At 30.2% G+C, this 21173-nt stretch overlaps 3 protein-coding genes and 1 long non-coding RNA gene across 14 annotated transcripts in view; 1 reads left to right on the forward strand and 3 right to left on the reverse strand.

Annotated features, from left to right (window-relative positions):
- Positions 1–19: 19 nt before the first annotated feature.
- Positions 20–7048, reverse strand: LOC105279398. The gene is made up of 9 exons (XM_026975263.1): positions 6442–7048; positions 5697–5816; positions 5451–5568; positions 4293–4557; positions 4069–4185; positions 3667–3757; positions 3143–3288; positions 2791–2923; positions 20–910 (listed from the first exon to the last, which is right to left on the reverse strand). Exons 1-9 carry the CDS (start codon positions 6607–6609, stop codon positions 857–859), a joined length of 1212 nt encoding a protein of 403 aa, XP_026831064.1. The 5' UTR covers positions 6610–7048; the 3' UTR covers positions 20–856.
- A 97-nt stretch (positions 7049–7145) lies between these two features.
- On the reverse strand, positions 7146–12419 carry LOC113563573. 2 transcript variants are annotated; one of them, XM_026975264.1, is made up of 9 exons: positions 11709–12419; positions 10962–11081; positions 10714–10831; positions 9644–9908; positions 9414–9530; positions 9016–9106; positions 8476–8621; positions 8120–8252; positions 7146–8035 (listed from the first exon to the last, which is right to left on the reverse strand). In XM_026975264.1, exons 1-9 carry the CDS (start codon positions 11874–11876, stop codon positions 7982–7984), a joined length of 1212 nt encoding a protein of 403 aa, XP_026831065.1. In that variant the 5' UTR covers positions 11877–12419; the 3' UTR covers positions 7146–7981. The 2 variants fall into 2 exon arrangements, with proteins under 2 accessions (XP_026831065.1, XP_026831066.1); XM_026975265.1 differs by lacking the exon at positions 11709–12419 and having other exon boundaries at positions 9644–9722; positions 9799–11668.
- A 345-nt stretch (positions 12420–12764) lies between these two features.
- On the reverse strand, positions 12765–19199 carry LOC105284971. 3 transcript variants are annotated; one of them, XR_003407501.1, is made up of 9 exons: positions 18332–19199; positions 17518–17637; positions 17270–17387; positions 14977–15241; positions 14753–14869; positions 14351–14441; positions 13826–13971; positions 13056–13527; positions 12765–12927 (listed from the first exon to the last, which is right to left on the reverse strand). XR_003407501.1 is itself a non-coding variant. In XM_026975258.1 (9 exons), exons 1-9 carry the CDS (start codon positions 18584–18586, stop codon positions 13257–13259), a joined length of 1299 nt encoding a protein of 432 aa, XP_026831059.1. In that variant the 5' UTR covers positions 18587–19199; the 3' UTR covers positions 12765–13256. The 3 variants fall into 3 exon arrangements, 2 of the variants coding, with proteins under 2 accessions (XP_026831059.1, XP_026831058.1); XM_026975258.1 differs by having other exon boundaries at positions 12765–13310; positions 13395–13527; XM_026975257.1 differs by having other exon boundaries at positions 12765–13527.
- Positions 15250–21173, forward strand: part of LOC105284968 — a 52319-nt gene continuing 46395 nt past the window's right edge. For all 8 annotated transcript variants that reach the window (XR_002193702.2, XR_002193703.2, XR_002193701.2 and 5 more), the window contains exon 1: positions 15250–17271. This is a non-coding gene — a long non-coding RNA (uncharacterized LOC105284968). The remainder of the gene's footprint in view (positions 17272–21173) is intronic.

Raw genomic sequence — 21173 nt, forward strand, 5'->3', positions numbered from 1 at the left:
TATAATTGTACAAATGGTCTGTTCGCAATTTTTATTTATATTTTTGTCATATTATATACAATTATATACAATTGCATTCAAGAATTCTGATTTATCAGAAAACATTAATGTTTTTACATACATATATTTAACTGTTGCATTTTCTGATATCATATTGTTAAAATAGGATATCATATAGTTACAATTTTCTAATCATATCCTAATGATGACCTATTTAATTAATAACATTCGTGAGAATGCTAATTCTATAACGACTATAAATTTTTACTAGATTCCGCGGTAATTATTTAGATTAGAAGACACAGTGTCGATGATCTTGATCTTGACATGTACTATAGAGGTCATCCTCTTGAGTGACCTATCGGAATGTTTTACCGACGATCATTGTTTATTAAAAAGTTAGAAAAGAAGAAGTTTAATAGATTCGTATGTGTTTTCGACTGTCCACGCGAAGTGAGTACTGATCATAGAAGTAATCCTTCTGAATTAAATAAATCTGCGACCAGACCTCAATTTGTAAGATATTAAATATCTATAAATTGAAAACTTAAAGTGTTAAAAATATAGAAACACGTAATATACACGTACACGCGCGAACACAACCACGTATGCGTGCACGAGCATATTCTTTAGAATTTATTAAGCTAATACATAACTTTTTAGGTGCCCAAACGTCATCCTACTTGTTTTTTATTTTATATCAACTCTATTATTATATTAAAAGATATTATTAAGAAAGTGATAATTTTAAATCACTAATCAATTTACGCAACAAATTATTTGGAAACGGTTTCTATCACTTATCTGTAAACTTCTTCATTTCTCTTCACTATACTGTAGATAATTGATAGTCGTATCACTTCTGTGTAGAATATATAACAGTAAAATAAGATATCGCTGCAGCAAATAACTATAATAAAACACTTCGGGTTAGGCTTGAACATATGTAGCATGTTATGCATGCCACTTAATCAGAGTTGGGAAGTAACTCGTTATTTCAATCGAAGTTACAATTACAGTTACTTTTTTCGGTCATTCTAACTTTATTTTCGTTCCTTTCTCTCCAACTGTAACTGTACTTTATCTTAGATATATACTCTGTAACTAGTAACTGATTTAATAGCTACATTAATAGTTACTTTATAATATAAAGTATAATATAACATTATATAAATGTAAAATACGTAATCATTTAAATAATAAATTTATCAATGTGTTTAGAGAGCATATTTATATGATTTACTTCTTTCATCTCTACAAGATAGTTATTGAATTTTTATCACTGTGTAGAGGTGATATTCTTATTTTCATTGCGAGAAAGTAAATGCAAAGTAACGATTCGTTACTTTGTGAATAACTATAATTGTTACAGTTTACTTGCGATTACTTTCAGAATCTGTACCTTGTAACTGTAACTAGTTAAATGTTTAGCCAAAAAACTCTACATGTAACTAGATACTTTTTTAAAGTAACTTTCCCAACCCTGCTATTGATGTATTAGGGGTGTGATTTAGTTTTGAGGGTTTTTTTGCTCAAAAACGCATGTATTTAAATATGATAATGAATGAATACCTTAATCAAAATATTTTTCTTCGTTTTCTATAACTTTTTCCCATCTTTCTGGCAAGAGATGGATTCCACCACGATAAAATCGCTCTTCTTTTCAGTTCATCCATTCGTCGACGAATTTTCGCACTTCTTCGAAATTATGAAAGTATGTATCCTCTATAGCGTGTTGCATCGACCGGAACAAATAATAATCGCATGGAGCAATGTCCGGAGAATACGCGGGGTGCGGTAAGACTTCCATTCAAGCTCTAATAGTGTTTGTTTCACTGATAACGCAACGTGAGGTCGAGCGTTGTCACGAAGAAGAATCACTTTCCGTCGTTTACTCGCAATTGGTGGTCGTTTTTGGTCCAATGCTTCCTTCAACTTGTACAATTGGTGTCGATAACGATCAGCCGTGACAGCCTCATGCGGAGTTAACAGCTCATAGTACACTATACCTTCTTGATCCCACCAAATACAGAGCATTACTTTTGAACCGTGAATATTGCGTCTCGGAGTGGATGTTGATGGTTCGCCTGGATCCACCCATGATTTTCTGCATTTCGGATTATCAAAATAGATCCACTTTTCATCCCCAGTAACAATCCGAGACAAAAGACTCTTCTTTTTTTGCCTGGCGATCAACGAAATACAAATGTTCAACCGGTTCGCAATGGCACTTTCCGATAATTGATGTCGAACCCATTTCCCTTCTTTCTGAATTTTTCCCATTTCATGTAAATGTTTGGTAACTGTTGTACGATCAACATTTAATGCTCTGGCAAGTTCTGAAGTGGATTGTGTTGGATTGTCGTCCAATAATGCTTGCAAATCTGCATTTTCAAGCTTTCTTGATTGTCCCGAGCGTTCTTTGTCCTTCACAACAGTATCACCACTTTTAAAGCGTCTAAACCAGTATTCACATGTCTTAATTGATGGGGCAGAATCACCATAAGTTTCCACAAGAATTCTATAACCGTCAGCCGCAGTTTTCTTTTGATTACAAAACAAAAGCAACGCATGTCGAAAACGCTCTTTTGGAAGTTGCATTTTTACGATGATATAAACACGACTGTTATTGCATCTATTGCTATAATGCTAAATGTCATGGATAATGTCAACACTGTAAGAAACAACAGTTATCGGAAAGAGCTATTGGAACAAACTGACACTACAGCCATCTGTTGCAAAACCCTCAAACCTAAATCACACTCCTAATATAATGTATAACAATTTTACCGAGGCAAAGCACTCTAGAGATGCTATAAAAAGTCCAGCTATTTTGAGGCCATAAGCTTTACAACTTCTTTGTAACAGAAATAATATCAATCTTTGTATGCATATAGGAGCCGTATACCATTCAATGTTGTATCTGTAATGTTATATTCAGTAAATAAGATGATTCCTAATTGTAAGTACATGATTGTATCCAAAAGTTCAGGAACAACTATATGCATTACAGGCTATGTACATAATTATTAATTTATAAATTATGTTGGTTATTCCTTTTAATATGTTAATATGTCCATCAACCTATTACTATTCCAGAAGTTATGAATGTCTGTATGAATGTGTATATCAAATATCTTACGCCATAGAAAACATGTCGTTATAGTGTTCTATAATTTCTTCACCGATATAATTGGCCAATGAACCATATAGAAGCATTGATACTGCGAAGATAAGGTGTAATAAAATCTCTCCTATGTTACCTAGAAGCACTGCAGATCGAAATACCTAAAATAATATAATTCTTATACTGCGCATTACATGTGAAAAGGGAAAGGAAGGAGAGGACAGATTGACTACATCGGAATGTATATCTCGATTACTTTTTCGTTATATTACATTTTATAATAGATATAGATATACATAAACTGGAAAATGTGTGAAATATTTCACAAATTAAATAATCCTGATTTTTTAAAAATGTGAGCTTTGGAAATATAATAATATAAATTATATTTTGGATAAACAGGTCAAATTATTTTTATGCTTTCTCTATTTCTATTCTATTTACATTTTTCTGCATCCTCGGGTCCATTCAAATTACATGATTTGTAGCACTATTCATCTAAGAATGCATTAAAGAAATACAAAAGTTAATAGACTTACTTGATAGAGATTAAGGACAAAACAACTAATGCCTACGACTATTAGACAAAAATATGTTCCATTGAAACTAGATGTAAAGAATTCAGACAACCTTAAAAACCATTAGAACATTTTATTTCACATGTACCACAAGTATTTAAAAAACAAGTATTAAACAAATAAGAAATGCATAGATGTCCTAAATTACCTATAACAATTATGGCATTCCTATATATCTCAGCGCGCCAAATTTTAGCTTTGTTCTCAGAAAACTTTAGTCGCTTCGCAGTTAGAAACTATACATATTATATCCTCGACATTTGCGTAATAAAAGTTTTGTCTTAGAATATTTTGTCATAGAATCCGTCTTTAAAATTATTATCAACAGTCTCAGATCACCAAATATGTATAATAGAGACATACTCAATAGCTGTACGATGAACATCCACTGCATGTCGTAACTTCTTGTTCATCTCCATCTCGTTCCTTCGATTAGCTTCTTCGTGAACATTTAACATTATAGTTTGTTCCATACGGTAACTACAAATAAATGTATTAGTTATATTATGAAAAATCCCAACATATACTGGAAGAAAAAAACAGTTTCGTTTATAATCATATTTATTATTTGTACACTTTTTTCTTACCTTGCAATGCTAAATAGTCCGCAAATGTGTTTTAGGTATGCTATTAGCATCATTCCTCCTCCCACCAACGCAGTCACTCCTATGTAAATAGATGCGTATGTGTGCAGAATAATTAAATAAAAATTTTTTTCTTTGTTAACAAAATATTCAGTTACAATTAGCGTATTGTGAAGTGGTCGAGATTCATTTCCGAGTAGAAAGGTGCCAAGAATCCACGGCAAAAATGGCAAAAGAGTCATAATAATTACGCAGCACACTGCAAACACTGTAAGGTTTTAAACTAATTTATCAGATACCTTACTCAATTAAACTGATGTTCTCTACTATCTCGAAGCTTAAACGTTTAGTTGACTCTGCGAATATCTTTTACTTGACAGAGTCACAATTATGACAGAAAATAGATAAAATTTGTGAATTTTCTATGTATCTAGACATTATTACCTATGTAACTACATCAAATAATACTAGTTGTATATATACACCAAACAAGAAATTGAATCAACACTAATTTCTCAGGCGGAAAAATAAGTACTAATAATAATGTAATCTCTATAACAATAAAACAGAAAACAAGTTGAACATAATTACGACGTTGTACGGCATTCTCTACGGTAACAAACAAGTTGTTTTTCTTTAACGTCATGATTCGGGACTTAAAAAATTATGATTAAATGAAAGTTACAAATTAGGATCTCTGTTGTCATGTTCACGATATATTCTCCCATTTTGCACCAACTAATTAGTATTAAATTACTTATTTTCATATTATTAAAACTTAGTGTTCATGTGGAATTGCAGAAAATCCACAAATAAAATTACTTGCTCGATAGTATAATGATACATTTCTTTTGACTACGAATCTGTAATTGAGCAAGGGTCAGTCGCTTGCGTCATTACACTTTTAATAACCGAGACGACAAGGTGTAATTCGATTGTGCCCGTTTCCAGAGAAACGATTCAACTTTTCGTTATTTCTGTAATGTACTTGATGAATGCTAACTTTGCTTTAAAGTTTGGTTTTCCTTGCAATGTGTTGTATATTTGTATATTTAATTAAAAACATGTTACGATTTTTAATTATAACTATTATATAATAACTTGATAATAACTTGAGTGCGCGCATAGGTGCATGGAAAATGTCATTCAATATTTTCTTACATGTAATTATAATTGTAATGTATTCTCCTCTGTTTCCATATTTTTTTATTATAGCGATCTCGTTTTCATCTTTTAATTCACAAGAGATATACTGAAGACGCTCCACGAAACACTTCACCTATGATAATAATATATCGGGCACGTTTCACTTAAAATGATAAAATTTGGAAAAAACTTATAATGTATAAAGAATCATTTATTGGAAGATGTTTTTAGGAGTATCTTCAAGTACAAAGCTCAACTTACAGTATATGCATTAATCCAAAACGATATATGATGAACTTCGCAAAAAAGAAAAAAGAATATTGTAGACAGAATTTTAATAACAAGATCAAGAGTATAGCCAGAAGTTATAAACGATATAAGCTGCAATTAATAAATGTATCAGACCGGAAGGGAAAAAAGCTGCCTACGTATCTAATTATAAAACTGCAGGTTTCGTTAGTGCAAAAATCTAAAATCAAATTTATTTTCATATTAATTTCATTATTCCTTGTATGTTTGCGAATGTTCATATATTTTATAGAAAAACATTTATACAAAAGTTATTACATTCACCAATGAAAAAAGAAAGAAACACAAAACAAATTATGCTTGTGACATAACTCTGCAATTACTAAACGTTCAAACTTTAACTTATAATTTGCAGGAATTCAATTTACATTATTTGTTGCTCAACAATTATAAAAAGTAGTCATTATTATGATTAACAGATAAGAAATATGAATTATTCAGTTATTTTCTATATAGGTATAATGATATTATAAATATATATAATCCCGACGCGTAACACTTCCGCTGTACTATATTTTAATAAATAAATAGAATATAATTACACTTTGACTATTAGTTGCTATTCAGAACAACTGCTGTCATGATAAAAATGTGGAAGTAGAATATATAAGTAATAAGTTTTATTACAATAATACAGATACAAGTTATTTTATTAAACAATATAAACCATAACACAATTCAAATAATCTGTACGTACCTGAAATATAACAAAACTGTTTGGAACAGCAAAGAACAGTGAGAATTGTAATTCAATAAATTTTGATTGATTGTAGGGCCATAAGCCAATGGCCAATAGCAACGTTCGATGGAGTCGAAAATGTTCAACTATAGAAGTCATTCTTCTTCGAACTGCATTCCACTGCATTTGAGAATGATGTGTCGACAAAAATTTGCGTCATGTTCTTCGTAAGAATATGTGGAATATTTTAGAATATTACGGGGAAAATTATCTAATTTAAACAATTTACCTCAATTTATGAAAATTACACAATTTTTCTTAAAATTTCTCATAAATGTACTAACCCATAATATTAACATCAAATATTAACTAGGCCATATTAAATATGTTACAATACTATAGAATTCCTACAGAATATTCTATCTAATGCTATTGCAATGCTATACCGAAATAAGAATGCTATAGAAATAATATTCGCACAATTTGCGAGGGAGAGAAAAGTGGGCGATTAATCGATTTGACGCCGTAACCCAAGTACTACAGAAATTTATTTCTCATAGAAAAACAGTCATGGCATGATATCATGACCGAAGTGCGCGCAAGCGCAATTGACTTTCCCAAATAATACGTCTTGACGTTCTTCAGTTTAACGAACGCATTCCTAACGTATACTTGTTTCTTAAAAGGAGCTTTGTTCTTGCGTATAATTGTACAAATGGTTTGTTCGCAATTTTTATTTATATTTTTGCCATATTATATACAATTATATACAATTGCATTCAAGAATTCTGATTTATCAGAAAAAATTAATGTTTTTACATACGTATATTTAACTGTTGCATTTTGTCATATCATATTGTTAAAATAGGATATCATATAGTTACAATTTTCTAATCATATCCTAATGATGACCTATTTAATTAATAACATTCGTGAGAATGCTAATTCTATAACGACTATAAATTTTTAATAGATTCCGCGGTAAGTATTTAGATTCGAAGGCACAGTGTCGATGATCTTGATCTTGACATGTACTATAGAGGTCATCCTCTTGAGTAACCTATCGGAATATTTTACCGGCGATCATTGTTTATTAAAAAGTTAGAAAAGAAGAAGTTTAATAGATTCGTATGTGTTTTCGACTGTCCACGCGAAGTGAGTACTGATCATAGAAGTAATCCTTCTGAATTAAATAAATCTGCGACCAGACCTCAATTTGTAAGATATTAAATATCTATAAATTAAACAATTAAAGTTTTAAAAATACAGAAACACGTAATATACACGTACACGCGCGAACACAACCACGTATGCGTGCACGAGCTTATTCTTTAGAATTCATTAAGCTAATACATAACTTTTTAGGTGCCCAAACGTCATTCTACTTGTTTTTTATTTTATATCAACTATATTATTATATTAAAAGATATTATTAAGAAAGTGATATGTTTAAACCACTAATCAATTTACGCAACAAATTATTTGGAAACGGTTTCTATCACTTATCTGTAAACTTATTTATTTCTCCTCACTATACTGTAGATGATTGATAGTCGTATCACTTCTGTGTAGAATATATAACAGTAAAATAAGATATCGCTGCAGCAAGTAACTATAATACATAACTTTAGGTTAGGCTTCAAAATATGTGGCACGTTATACAGGGATATTGATGTATAATGTATAACTATTTTACCGAGGCAAAACCTTCTAGCGATGCTATGAAAAGACCAGCTATTTTGAGGCCATAAGCTTTACAACTTCTTTGCAACAGAAATAATATCAACCTTTGTATGCATATAGGAGCCGTATACCACTCAATGTTGTATCTGAAATGTTATATTCAGTAAATAAGATGATTACTATTTGTAAATACATGATTGTATCAAAAAGTTCAGGAACAACTATATACTTTAAAGGCAATATACATAATTATTAATTTATAACATATGATGGTTATTTCTTTTAATATGTTAATATGTTCATCAAACTATTACTATTCCAGAAGTTATGAATGTCTATATGAGTGTATGTCTATATCAAATATCTTACGCTATAGCAAACATGTCGTTATAGTGTTCTATAATTTCTTCACCGATATAATTGGCCAATGAACCATATAGAAGCATTGCTACTGCGAAAATAAGGTGTAATAAAATCTCTTCTATGTTAAATAGATGCAATGCAGATCGAAATATCTAAAATAATATTAATTCTTACACTGCGTCTTACATGTGGTAGGGGAAAGGATAGAGAGAAAGGTGTGAGTACATCGAAGTGTGTATCTCAAATTACATTTTCGTTATATTACATTTTATAATAGATATACATAAACTGGAAAATGTGTGAAATATGTCACAAATTAAATAATCCTGATTTTTTTAATAACGTTTGCTTTGGAAATATAATAATATACATTATATTATTATTTTGGTTAAATAGGTCAAAATATGTTTATATTTTTCACTATTTCCATTCCATTTACATTTTTCTGCATCTGTGGGTCCATTCAAATTACGTATTTGTAGAACTGTTTTCTTCATTCAAGAACACAGTCCAAGAACAAAGAAATACAAAAGTTAATGAACTTACTTGACAGAGATTAAGGACAAAACAAATAATGGCTACAACTATTAAACACACATATGTTCCATTGAAAGTAGATGTAAAGAATTCAGACAACCTTAAAACCCATGAGAACAATTTATTTCACATGTACAATAAGTATTTAAAAAACAAGTATAAAAAATAAGAAATGCATAGATGTCCTAAATTACCTATAACAATTATGGCATTCCTATATATCTCAGCGCGCAAAATCTTAGATTTGTCCTCAGAAAACTTTAATCGCTTCACAGTTAGAAACTATACATATTATATCCTCGACATTTGTGTAAAAAAGTTTTGTCTTAGAATATTTTGTCATAGAACTGTCTTTAAAATTATTATCAACAGTCTCAGATTACTAAATATGTATAATAAAGACATACTCAATAGCTGTACGATGAACATCCACTGCATGTCGTACCTTCTTGTTCATCTCCATTTCGTTCTTCCGATTAGCTTCTTCGGGAATATTTAACATTATAGTTTGCCCCATACGGTAACTACGAATAAATTTAGTATATATATTATGCAGAATCCCAACATATACTGGAAGAAAAAAACGATTTCGTTTGTAATCATACTTCTTACATTTATTTATACATTTTTTTCTTACCTTGCAATGCTAAACAGTCCGCAAATGTGTTTTAGGTAAGCTACTAGCATCATTCCTCCTCCCACCAACGCAGTCACTCCTATGTAAATAGATGCGTATGTGTGCAGAATAATTAAATAAAAATTTTTTTCTTTGTCAACAAAATATTCAGTTACAATTAGCATATTGTGAAGTGGTCGAGATTCATTTGCGAGTAGAGAGATGTCAAGAATCCACGGCAAAAATGGCAAAAGAGTCATAATAATTACGCAGCACACTGCAAACACTGTAAGGTTTTAAACTAATTTATCAGATACCTTAATCAATTAAACTGATGTTCTCTACTATCTCGAAGCTTAAACGTTTAGTTGACTCTGCGGATATCTTTTACTTGAACAGAATCGCAATTATGACAATAAACACTTATTCTTCAGGCGAAAAAATAAGTAATAATAATAATGTAATCTCTATAACAATAAAACAGAAAACAAGTTGAACATAATTACGACGTTGTACGGTATTCTCTACGGAAACAAACAAGTTGTTTTTCTTTAACGTCATGATTCGGGATTTAAAAAAATTATAATTAAATGAAAGTTACAAATTAGGATCTCTGTTGTCATGTTCACGATATATTCTCCCATTTTGCAACATCTAATTAGTATTAAATTACTTATTTTCATATTATTAAAACTTAGTGTTCACGTGGAATTGCAGAAAATCCACAAATAAAATTACTTGCTCGATAGTATAATGATACATTTCTTTTGACTACGAATCTGTAATTGAGCAAGGGTCAGTCGCTTGCGTCATTACACTTTTAATAACCGAGACGACAAGGTGTAATTCGATTGTGCCCGTTTCCAGAGAAACGATTCAACTTTTCGTTATATCTGTAATGTACTTGATGAATGCTAACTTTGCTTTAAAGTTTTGGTTTTCCTTGCAATGTGTTGTATATTTGTATATTTAATTAAAAACATGTTAAGATTTTTAATTATAACTATTATATATTATGTGATAATAATAACTTGATAATAACTTGAGTGCGCGCACAGGAGCATGGAAGATGTCATTCAATATTTTCTTACATATAATTATACTTGTAAAGTGTTCTCCGCTCTTTCCATATTTTTTTATTATTGCGGTCTCGTTTTCATCTTTTAATTCACAAGAGACATGCTGAAGACGCTTCACGAAACACTGCACCTATGGTATCAGAATATATCGCGCACGTTTCACTTAAAATGATAACATTTGGAAAAAACTTATGATGTATAAAGAATCATTTATTGGAAGATGTTTTTAGGAGTATCTTCAAGTAGAAAGTTCAACTTACAGTATAAGCATTAATCCAAAACGAAAAATGATGAACTTCGCATAAAAGAAAAAAGAATATTGTAGACAGAATTTTAATAAGAAGATCAAAAGTATATTCAGAAGTTATAAACGATATAAGCTGCAATTAATAAATTTATCAGACCGCTAGTGAAAGAAGCTGCCTACGTATCTAATTACAAAACTGCAGGTTTTATTAGTGCGAAAATCTACAATCAAACTTATTTTCATATTAATTTAATTATTCCTTGTATGTTTGCGAATGTTCATATACTTTATAGAAAAACATTTATACAAAAGTTATTATATTCACCAATGAAAAAAGAAAGAAACACAAAACAAATTATGCTTGTGACATAACTCTGCAATTACTAAACGTTCAAACTTTAACTTATAATTTGCAGGAATTCAATTTACAGTATTTGTTGCTCAACAATTATAAAAAGTAGTCATTATTATGATTATCAGATAAGAAATATGAATTATTCAGTCATTTTCTGTATATGTATAATGGTATCATAAATATATATAATCACGACGCGTAACACTTCCGTTGTACTGTATTTTAATAAATAAATATAATATAATAACACTTAGACTATTAATTGCTATTAAGAACAACTGATACCATGGAATTAAAAAAAATAAAAATATGGAAGCAAAATGTACAAGTAATAAGTTTTATTACAATAATAAAGATACATGTTATTTCAATAAACAATAAAATAATCCAAAACTCTGTACGTACCTGAAATATAATGAAACTGTTTGGAATAGCAAAGAACAGTGAGAATTGTAATTCAACAAATTTTGATTGGTTGTAGGGCCATAAGCCAATGGCCAATAGCAACGTTCGATGGAGTCGAAAATGTTCAACTATAGAGGTCATTCTTCTTCGAACTGCATTCCACTGCATTTGAGAATGATGTGTCGACAAAAATTTTCATCATCTTCTTCGGAAAAATATGTGGAATATTTTAGAATATTACGGGGAAAATTATCTAATTTAAACAATTTACATCAATTCATGAAAATTTCACAATTTTTCTTACAATTGATCATAAACGTACTATTTCATAGTAATAACATCAAATATTAACTACAATATAATGACTATACCATACACTACTAAAGAATTCCTACAGACTATTCTATCTAATGCTATTGCAATGCTACCGAAATAAGAATGCTATAGAAATAATATTCGCACAATTTGCGAGGGAGAGAAATGTGGACGATTAATCGATTGAACGCCGTAATAGAAGTACTACAGAAATTTATTTCTCATAGAAAGACAGTCATGTCATGATATCTTGACCGAAGTGCGCGCAAGCGCAATTGACTTTCCCAAATAATACGTCTTGACGTTCTTCAGTTTAACGAACGCATTCGCAACGTATACTTGTTTCTTAAAAGGAGCCTTGATCTTGCGTATAATTGTACAAATGGTCTGTCCGCAATTTTTATTATACATGTTTATTATATTATGTACAATTTTATTATATACAATTACATTCGAGAATTTTGATTTATCATAAAACATTAATGTTTTTAAATACATATATTTAACTGTTGCATTTTGTCATATCATATTGTTAAAATAGGATATCATATAGTTACAATTTTCTTGAATCCTAATGATGACCTACTTAATTATTAACATTCGTGAGAATGCTAGTTCTATAACGACTATAAATTTTTACTAGATTCCGCGGTAATTATTTAGATTAGAAGACACAGTGTCGATGATCTTGATCTTGACATGTACTATAGAGGTCATCCTCTTGAGTGACCTATCGGAATGTTTTACCGGCGATCATTGTTTATTAAAAAGTTAGAAAAGAAGAAGTTTAATAGATTCGTATGTGTTTTCGACTGTCCACGCGAAGTGAGTACTGATCATAGAAGTAATCCTTCTGAATTAAATAAATCTGCGACCAGACCTCAATTTGTAAGATATTAAATATCTATAAATTGAAAACTTAAAGTTTTAAAAATATAGAAACACGTAATATACACATACGTACAAACGCGAACACAACCACGTATGCGTGCACGAGCATATTCTTTAGATTTCATTAAACCAATACATAACTTTTTAGGTGCCCAAACGTCATTCTACTTGTTTTTTATTTTATATCAACTCTATTATTATATTAAAAGATATTATTAAAAAAGTGATATGTTTAAACCACTAATCAATTTACGCAACAAATTATTTGGAAACGGTTTCTATCACTTATTTGTAAACTTATTCATTTCTTCTCAATATACTATTAGATGATTGATAGTCGTATCACGTCTGTGTAGAATATATAACAGTAAAATAAGATATCGCTGCAGCAAATAACTATAATAAACAACTTTATGTTAGGCTAGGAACAATGTGGCATATTATACATGTATATTGATGTATAATGTATAACAATTTTACCGAGGCAAAGCACTCTAGAGATGCTATAAAAAGTCCAGCTATTTTGAGGCCATAAGCTTTACAACTTCTTTGCAACAGAAATAATATCAATCTTTGTATGCATATAGGAGCTGTATACCACTCAATGATGTATCTGTAATGTTATATTCAGTAAATATAATAATTACTAATTGTAAGTAGTACATGATTGTATCCAAAAGTTCAGGAACAACTATATTCTTTAAAGCCTATGTACTTAATTATTAATTTATAACATATGATGGTTATTCCTTTTAATATGTTAATATGTCCATCAAACTATTAATATTCCAGAAGTTATGAATGTCTGTATGATAATTAATATCATTCTCACGAATGTTATTAATTAAATAGGTCATCATTAGAATATAAGAAAATTGTAACTATATGAATGTGTATATCAAATATCTTACGCCATAGAAAACATGTCGTTATAGTGTTCTATAATTTCTTCACCGATATAATTGGCCAATGAACCATATAGAAGCATTGATACTGCGAAGATAAGGTGTAATAAAATCTCTTCTATGTTACCTAGAAGCACTGCAGATCGAAATACCTAAAATAATATAATTCTTACACTACGCATTACATGTGGAAAGGGAAAGGAAAGAGTGGACGGATTGAGTACATCGGAGTGTGTATCTCAAATTACTTTTTCGTTATATTACATTTTATAATAGATATAGATATACATAAACTGGAAAATGTGTGAAATATTTCACAAATTAAATAATCCTGATTTTTTAAAAACGTGAGCTTTGGAAATATAATAATATAAATTATATTTTGGATAAACAGGTCAAATTATTTTTATGCTTTCTCTATTTCTATTGTATTTACATTTTTCTGCATCCTCGGGTCCATTCAAATTACATGATTTGTAGTACTATTCATCTAAGAATGCATTAAAGAAATACAAAAGTTAATGAACTTACTTGATAGAGATTAAGGACTAAACAAATAACGCCTACCACTATTAGACAAAAATATGTTCCATTGAAACTAGATGTAAAGAATTCAGACAACCTTAAAAACCATTAGAACATTTTATTTCACATGTACCACAAGTATTTAAAAAACAAGTATTAAACAAATAAGAAATGCATAGATGTCCTAAATTACCTATAACAATTATGACATTCCTATATATCTCAGCGCGCCAAATTTTAGCTTTGTTCTCAGAAAACTTTAGTCGCTTCGCAGTTAGAAACTATACATATTATATCCTCGACATTTGCGTAATAAAAGTTTTGTCTTAGAATGTTTTGTCATAGAATCCGTCTTTAAAATTATTATCAAGAGTCTCAGATCACCAAATATGTATAATAGAGACATACTCAATAGCTGTACGATGTACATCCACTGCATGTCGTAACTTCTTGTTCATCTCCATCTCGTTCCTTCGATTAGCTTCTTCGTGAGTATTTAACATTATAGTTTGTTCCATACGGTAACTACAAATAAATGTATTAGTTATATTATGCAAAATCCCAACATACACTGGAAGAAAAAAACAATTACGTTTATAATCATATTTATTATTTGTACACTTTTTTCTTACCTTGCAATGCTAAATAGTCCGCAAATGTGTTTTAGGTATGCCATTAGCATCATTCCTCCTCCCACCATCGCAGTCACTCCTATGTAAATAGATGCGTATGTGTGCAGAATAATTAAATAAAAATTTTTTTCTTTGTCAACAAAATATTCAGTTACAATTGGCATATTGTGAAGTGGTCGAGATTCATTTCCGAATAGAAAGGTGCCAAGAATCCACGGCAAAATGGCAAAAGATATCATAATTATTCCGCAGCACACCGCAAACACTGTAAGGTTTTAAAATAATTGATCAAGTAGCTTAAGCAATTAAACTGATGTTCTCTACTATCTCGCAGCAACTTTAACGTTTAATTGACTCCCGCGGATATCTTTTACTTGAACAGAGTCACAATTATGACAGAAAATAGATAACATGTGTGAATTTTCTATGTGTCTAGACATTATTACCTATGTAACTACATCAAATAATAATAATTGTATAAATACACCAAACAAGAAATTGAATAAACACTAATTTCTCAGACGGAACAATAAGTAATAATAATAATGTAATCTCAATAATAAAACAGAAAACAAGTTGAACATAATTATAACGTTGTACGGCATTCTCTATGGAAACAAACAAGTTGGTTTTATTTAACCTCATGATTCGGGACTTAAAACAATTAGAAATTAGAAGTAAATGAAAGTTAAAAATTAGGAGCTCTGTTGCCCTGTTCATGATATTCTCCCATTGTGCAACACCTAATTAGTATTAAATTACTTATAAAAAGAAATTATCACTCTTAAATGTCAAAAGTATGAATAAATGGGCAATTAGAGTGAACGTTGATATTAGTGCGTATGTTGTCACAAGACAATATATAATTTCAATAGAAATACATTAACCCAGATCTCATGAAAAGAACTTCAGATTTATAATAAACACTTTAATAAATAACGATTATTCGTTGAATCTCATCTTTAGTACAATCAATAATAGAATTAGATTCCTGTTACATGGGAAAACAAATAAAATAAGTAACAAAGAGAATGAAATTGTGGAGAAGCAATCATGGTTCAAGATACCGTATGTAGATATGATCTCTGATAAATTAAAAAATGTTGTTAGAGATGTAAATGTGAGAATGGCATATTCGAGTCTTAATAAATTGCAAAGATTTGTAAAAGTTCATAAGGATGCGCTCCCGGTCAGTTCTAACAAAGATGTAGTCTACAGGATTACATGCAAGGACTGTGATGCGACTTATGTTGGACAAACTTCAAGACAGCTTAAAACGAGAACATCGGAACATATATCACATTCGAAGAAATACTAATACACATTGTGTCATCACGGAACATAGGCTGAATCTTAACCATGAATTTGATTGGGAAAATGTCCATATTTTAGACAAAGAAAAATTTTTATCGAAGAGATTGGTGTCAGAAATGATTCACATTAAATTACAGAATAACAGCCTCAATTTGCAGGCGGACACGAAATTCTTGCACCATGCTTATGTTTCCGTTCTGAATAAATTGTAAAACAAGTTTGGTAAAGAAATATTAAACTAAACACTTGTCATTCTGTTTTGGAATTGAATTTGTTTCGTGATGTCTACCGTGTTTGCGTGCGTGACCTAGACATAGGTATGGTTTGGCAAATATTGACTCAGTACATTCTAAGACGTCGTTCCGTGAGCTGGCAGATTTCTTAAAAATGAGACAGACATTTGATTAATTGGTTAAGTCAGTGATGGAACATTGTATCGATGGAGATGTTTTTTGTACTCATTATGTTGTAATTCTTCGTTCTTTCGACTTATGGGTGAGTGTTTAAATTAAATTGTTCTTTAAGCAGTTAATTTATCTGGTTTGGATCACATTACAGATAGTGGTCAAGGTTGACTATGACAAGGCTTGTTGATTAAGGAATTTCCAAGCTGTCACCATAAGTACGGAGGAATGTGAGAATATTTTGGTTTTATATTGCTAAAGATGGCTACGAATTTGAGCCAAAACGTACTTTAATGTATTTCTATTGAAATTATATATTGTCTTGTGACAACATACGCACTAAATCAGCATTAACTCTAATTGCCCATTTTTTCATACTTTTAAATTACTTATTTTCATATTATTAAACTGGACTTTGCTTACAAGTTGTGGTTTTCCTTATGGTTATATATTTAATTAACCTACATGTTTATATATTTAATTATACTTATTATATATTATATGATAATAATAACTTAATAATAACTTGAGTGCGCGCACAGGAGCATGGAAGAAGTCATTCAATATTTTCTTACATGTAAGTATAATTGTAATGTGTTCTCCGCTCTTTCCATATTTTTTTATTATTGCGATCTCGTTTTCATCTTTTAATTCACAAGAGACATGCTGAAGACGCTCCACGAAACACTGCACCTATAGTATTAGAATATATCGCGCACGTTTCACTTAATATGATAAAATTTGGAAAAAACTTATGATGTATAAAGAATCATTTATTGGAAGATGTTTTTAGGAGTATCTTCAAGTAAAAAGTTCAACTTACAGTATATGCATTAAACCAAAACGAAGTATGATGAACTTCGCAGAAAAGAAAAAAGAATATTGTAGACAGAATTTTAATAAGAAGATCAACAGTATATTCAGAAGTTATAAACGATATAAGCTGCAATTAATAAATTTATCACAGCGCTATAATGAAAAATAGCTGCATACGTATCTAATTATAAAACTGCAGGTTTCATTAGTACGAAAATCTAAAATCAAATTTATTTTTATGTTAATTTATTTTTTACTTGTGTACTGAGAAAAATTTCCATCTGTTAAACCGATTAAATAGTGTTTCCTATAGAAGTAACAATAGTGTTTCCTATTGTTACTTCTCTTTTCCCATTAAATGATGGATATGTCCGATTACCTTCATCAGATATGTCCGATCATTTTCTTCGTCTAACATACAATTTAATCGGATATATCCGTTTGTTACTATGTAATTGGATTATCCGATTAGATAGACCATGATATTTTTCTCAGTGTGTGTTTGCGAATGTTCATATATTTTATAGAAAAACTTTTATAGCAAAAGTTAAGAAAATTACATTCATCAATGAAAAAAAGAAAGAAACAAAACAAATTATGCTTGTGACATAACTCTGCGCTTAATAAACGTTCAAACTTTATATTATAATTTGCACTAACTCAATTTACATTATTTGTTGCTCAACAATTATAAAAATTAGTTATTATTATGATTATCAGCTGAGAAATATGAATTATTCAGTTTTATCACAATAATAAAGATACATGTTATTTCTTTAAACCATATAAACAATAAAATTATTCAAAAAATCTGTACGTACCTGAAATATAATAAAACTGTTTGGAACAGCAAAGAACAGTAAGAATTGTAATTCAACAAATTTTGATTGGTTGTAGGGCCATAAGCCAATGGCCAATAGCAATGTTCGATGGAGTCGAAAATGTTCAACTATAGAGATCATTCTTCTTCGAGCATTCGACTGCATTTGAGAATGTGTGACTGGAATTTGCATACATCTTCTTCGGAAGAATACGTGGAATATTTTAGAATATTTCTCTCTAAGCATAAGATACATTACTTACGAGGAACATTACCTAATTTGAACAATTTACCTTAATTTATGAAAATTAGACAATTTTTTTTACAAGTTATCATAAACGTATTACTCATAGTAGCAACATCAAATATTAACTACGATACAATGAATATGCTATAATAGAATTGCTGCAGAACATTCTATCTATGCTATTGCAATGCTACAGAAATAAGAATGCTATAGAAATAATATTCGCACAATTTGCGAGGGAGAGAAAAATGGGCGATTAATCGATTTGACGCCGTAACCCAAGTACTACGGATATTTATTTCTCACAGAAAAACAGTCATGTCATGATATCTTGACCGAATTTCGCGCAATTAATTTTTCCAAGTAGCACGTCTTCACCTTCTTCCCTTTAGTCCACGCATTCGTAACATATACTTGTTTTATAAACAAGCCTTTTGCCTTGTTGATCTTGTGTACAATTGCACAAATGGTCTGCCTCTGCAATTTTTATTATACATGTTTGTCATATTATATACAATTGAATTCAACAATTTTAGTTTACCATAAAACATGCATATTTTTAAATATATAGAGGAAAGTCCCCGATTATGAGATACCATATCGATTTTGCCGAATGTAAGGAAATCTATAGGCAGAATTTTAAAATTTAATACGTTATCTTGAAGAGAATTTAATAAGCTTTAGGTTGGTGAAATGAAAAATTGAATTAAAATATTATTTTTTCTGAAAATTAAAAAAATTTGAAAAAAGAGCTTTACGCAGGATCGAGAAAGTGTGCTCCTAATATAAGATACCTCGAGAAATCGGTGTTAAAAGTGCAAAATACATCAGTATTGCAATTAAAAAACTTTATTAGATAGTTTTATAAAAATACTGCTGCCACAGCCTTCGCCAAATCTTCATGATTCCACTGTCGATGCTTCCTCGTTCCTCTAACCTCCATAGTCAGATTCTATAAAAATTAAATACACAAAAATTCGTAATATAAATTCGTATTAACTTTTCTTTAACCTTAAGTAGTATTTTCTTTCTTTTTATTACACTACATAATCCTCATATTCGAGCAATAATGATCTCATATTAAGAGTACCCTGAATGTCTCATTATACGAGCCACACGCCTAGCGGTTCCGCGATCATGAAATCTAACCTCTACAATTAAGCAATTCAACAAATTGCGTATTTTCCTGTTACTACGATTCTACTCTATCATTGCATACTGAATTTATTGTCAACCATTTCTTTATTATATAATAAACAAGGTTTAAAGACTTACCTCAAGTTCCTTTGACATGTTCACAATTTCACAAACCTTTTCTTGCAAAGGCTAAACGCAATAACGAACAATGAATTTTTCACTAAATACATTTTACACCAAGAGTAATAAGTTCATGGTGGAACTAACAGATGGTGCTCAATAGTTTAGCAGAAACCCCATTATCTCATATTAGGAGCATATCTCATAATAGGGGATTCTCCTCTATGTTTAACCGTTGTATTCTGTCATGTTGTTACAATAGGACAATAGAAAATTCTAATCATATCCAAACGAGTAGAAGTATAGTAATATAAGTAAATGATTAGAAGTGGACGAAAGGACAATGGATATTTATTTCTCATTCAAAAGTAGTCACAACAAAATATCTTGACCGGAGCTGGCGCAACCGCAATTGATGTTTCCAAGCACTATATCTTTACGTCTTATATTTTAATCCATGCATTCGTAATATATACATGTTTCTTAAAAGGATTTGATTGATATGGTTGATCTTACATATAAGTTAATTTGGATATGATAATTATACATATATCATATATTGGTGTCTGCAATTTATACGTTTGTAATAAATGTAAAATTGGATACTAAACTTTTGGTGTTTTAAGGAAGTATGTATGTTATTAAAGAAAGATATTTGTATTGAATTACAGTACAAACAGATATGTTCTATTTGAAGATAGCATATCTTCCGAGAGAGAGAGAGAGAGAGATGAGAGCAGCAACTAGTACGTTGAAGTATTAATATTCCTGTTCACTCGCTTCTCTCTCACCCCCCCCCCCCTCTTTCTCTCTCTCTAACACAAAAGTTTAGCCGTTGATAGAATTTCTCTTTATACTGTTTTTGTAACATTTCAGCAAACTAAATACTTTTCTCACGTGATACCCAACATGACGTGCTTCAATTAATGTTGGGCCTAAATATAGCGATTTTCGTAATCTCGTTACATTTTTTCAATAGGGATAATACTGAACAATCTTATATGCATATTTGTAAGAAGATAATAAATGGGCATGCTGAAGCCATTTAAGTAGTAACTCGTTCGCTATCCGCGGAATCAATTACAGTGTGCCTAATTGTAAGTAAGAAAGTTCGTTCGAATTGAAAGGTGCTATATACGAGCCGTTCACAGGCCAAAGTGATTAACTCCATTGTTTGAATTTTTTGAAATTTTAGTGCCAAAGCACTTAATTAATGCTCAATTTTTATATTTAAAATAAATTTCCTTTATAATTAGACTTAACATTCTACAATGTTTAATTGAATTTAAATTTTAAAAGGAATTTCAAAAAAGAATGTATATTATTTTATCAATTTTTC

The sequence above is a fragment of the Ooceraea biroi genome, chromosome 2 (genome assembly GCF_003672135.1).
Source record: "Ooceraea biroi isolate clonal line C1 chromosome 2, Obir_v5.4, whole genome shotgun sequence".
NCBI classification, from domain to species: domain Eukaryota; kingdom Metazoa; phylum Arthropoda; class Insecta; order Hymenoptera; family Formicidae; genus Ooceraea; species Ooceraea biroi.

Bases quoted from the DNA above. Each gene is read 5' to 3' on its own strand.
- LOC105279398 (XM_026975263.1), bottom strand. From the start codon at position 6,609: ATGCAGTGGAATGCAGTTCGAAGAAGAATGACTTCTATAGTTGAACAT. The intron at 5,569-5,696 runs GTAAGTTGAGCT...TTATTATCATAG, and splicing joins TTTGGATTAATGCATATACT to GTGAAGTGTTTCGTGGAGCG. The intron at 4,558-5,450 runs GTAAGAAAATAT...AAAACCTTACAG, and splicing joins CATTACAATTATAATTACAT to TGTTTGCAGTGTGCTGCGTA.
- LOC113563573 (XM_026975264.1), bottom strand. From the start codon at position 11,876: ATGCAGTGGAATGCAGTTCGAAGAAGAATGACCTCTATAGTTGAACAT. The intron at 10,832-10,961 runs GTAAGTTGAACT...CTGATACCATAG, and splicing joins TTTGGATTAATGCTTATACT to GTGCAGTGTTTCGTGAAGCG. The intron at 9,107-9,413 runs GTATGTCTTTAT...ATGGGTTTTAAG, and splicing joins GTTCATCGTACAGCTATTGA to GTTGTCTGAATTCTTTACAT.
- LOC105284971 (XM_026975257.1), bottom strand. From the start codon at position 18,586: ATGTATCTTATGCTTAGAGAGAAATATTCTAAAATATTCCACGTATTC. The intron at 17,388-17,517 runs GTAAGTTGAACT...CTAATACTATAG, and splicing joins TTTGGTTTAATGCATATACT to GTGCAGTGTTTCGTGGAGCG. The intron at 13,972-14,350 runs GTAAGTTCATTA...ATATTATTTTAG, and splicing joins TAGTCCTTAATCTCTATCAA to GTATTTCGATCTGCAGTGCT.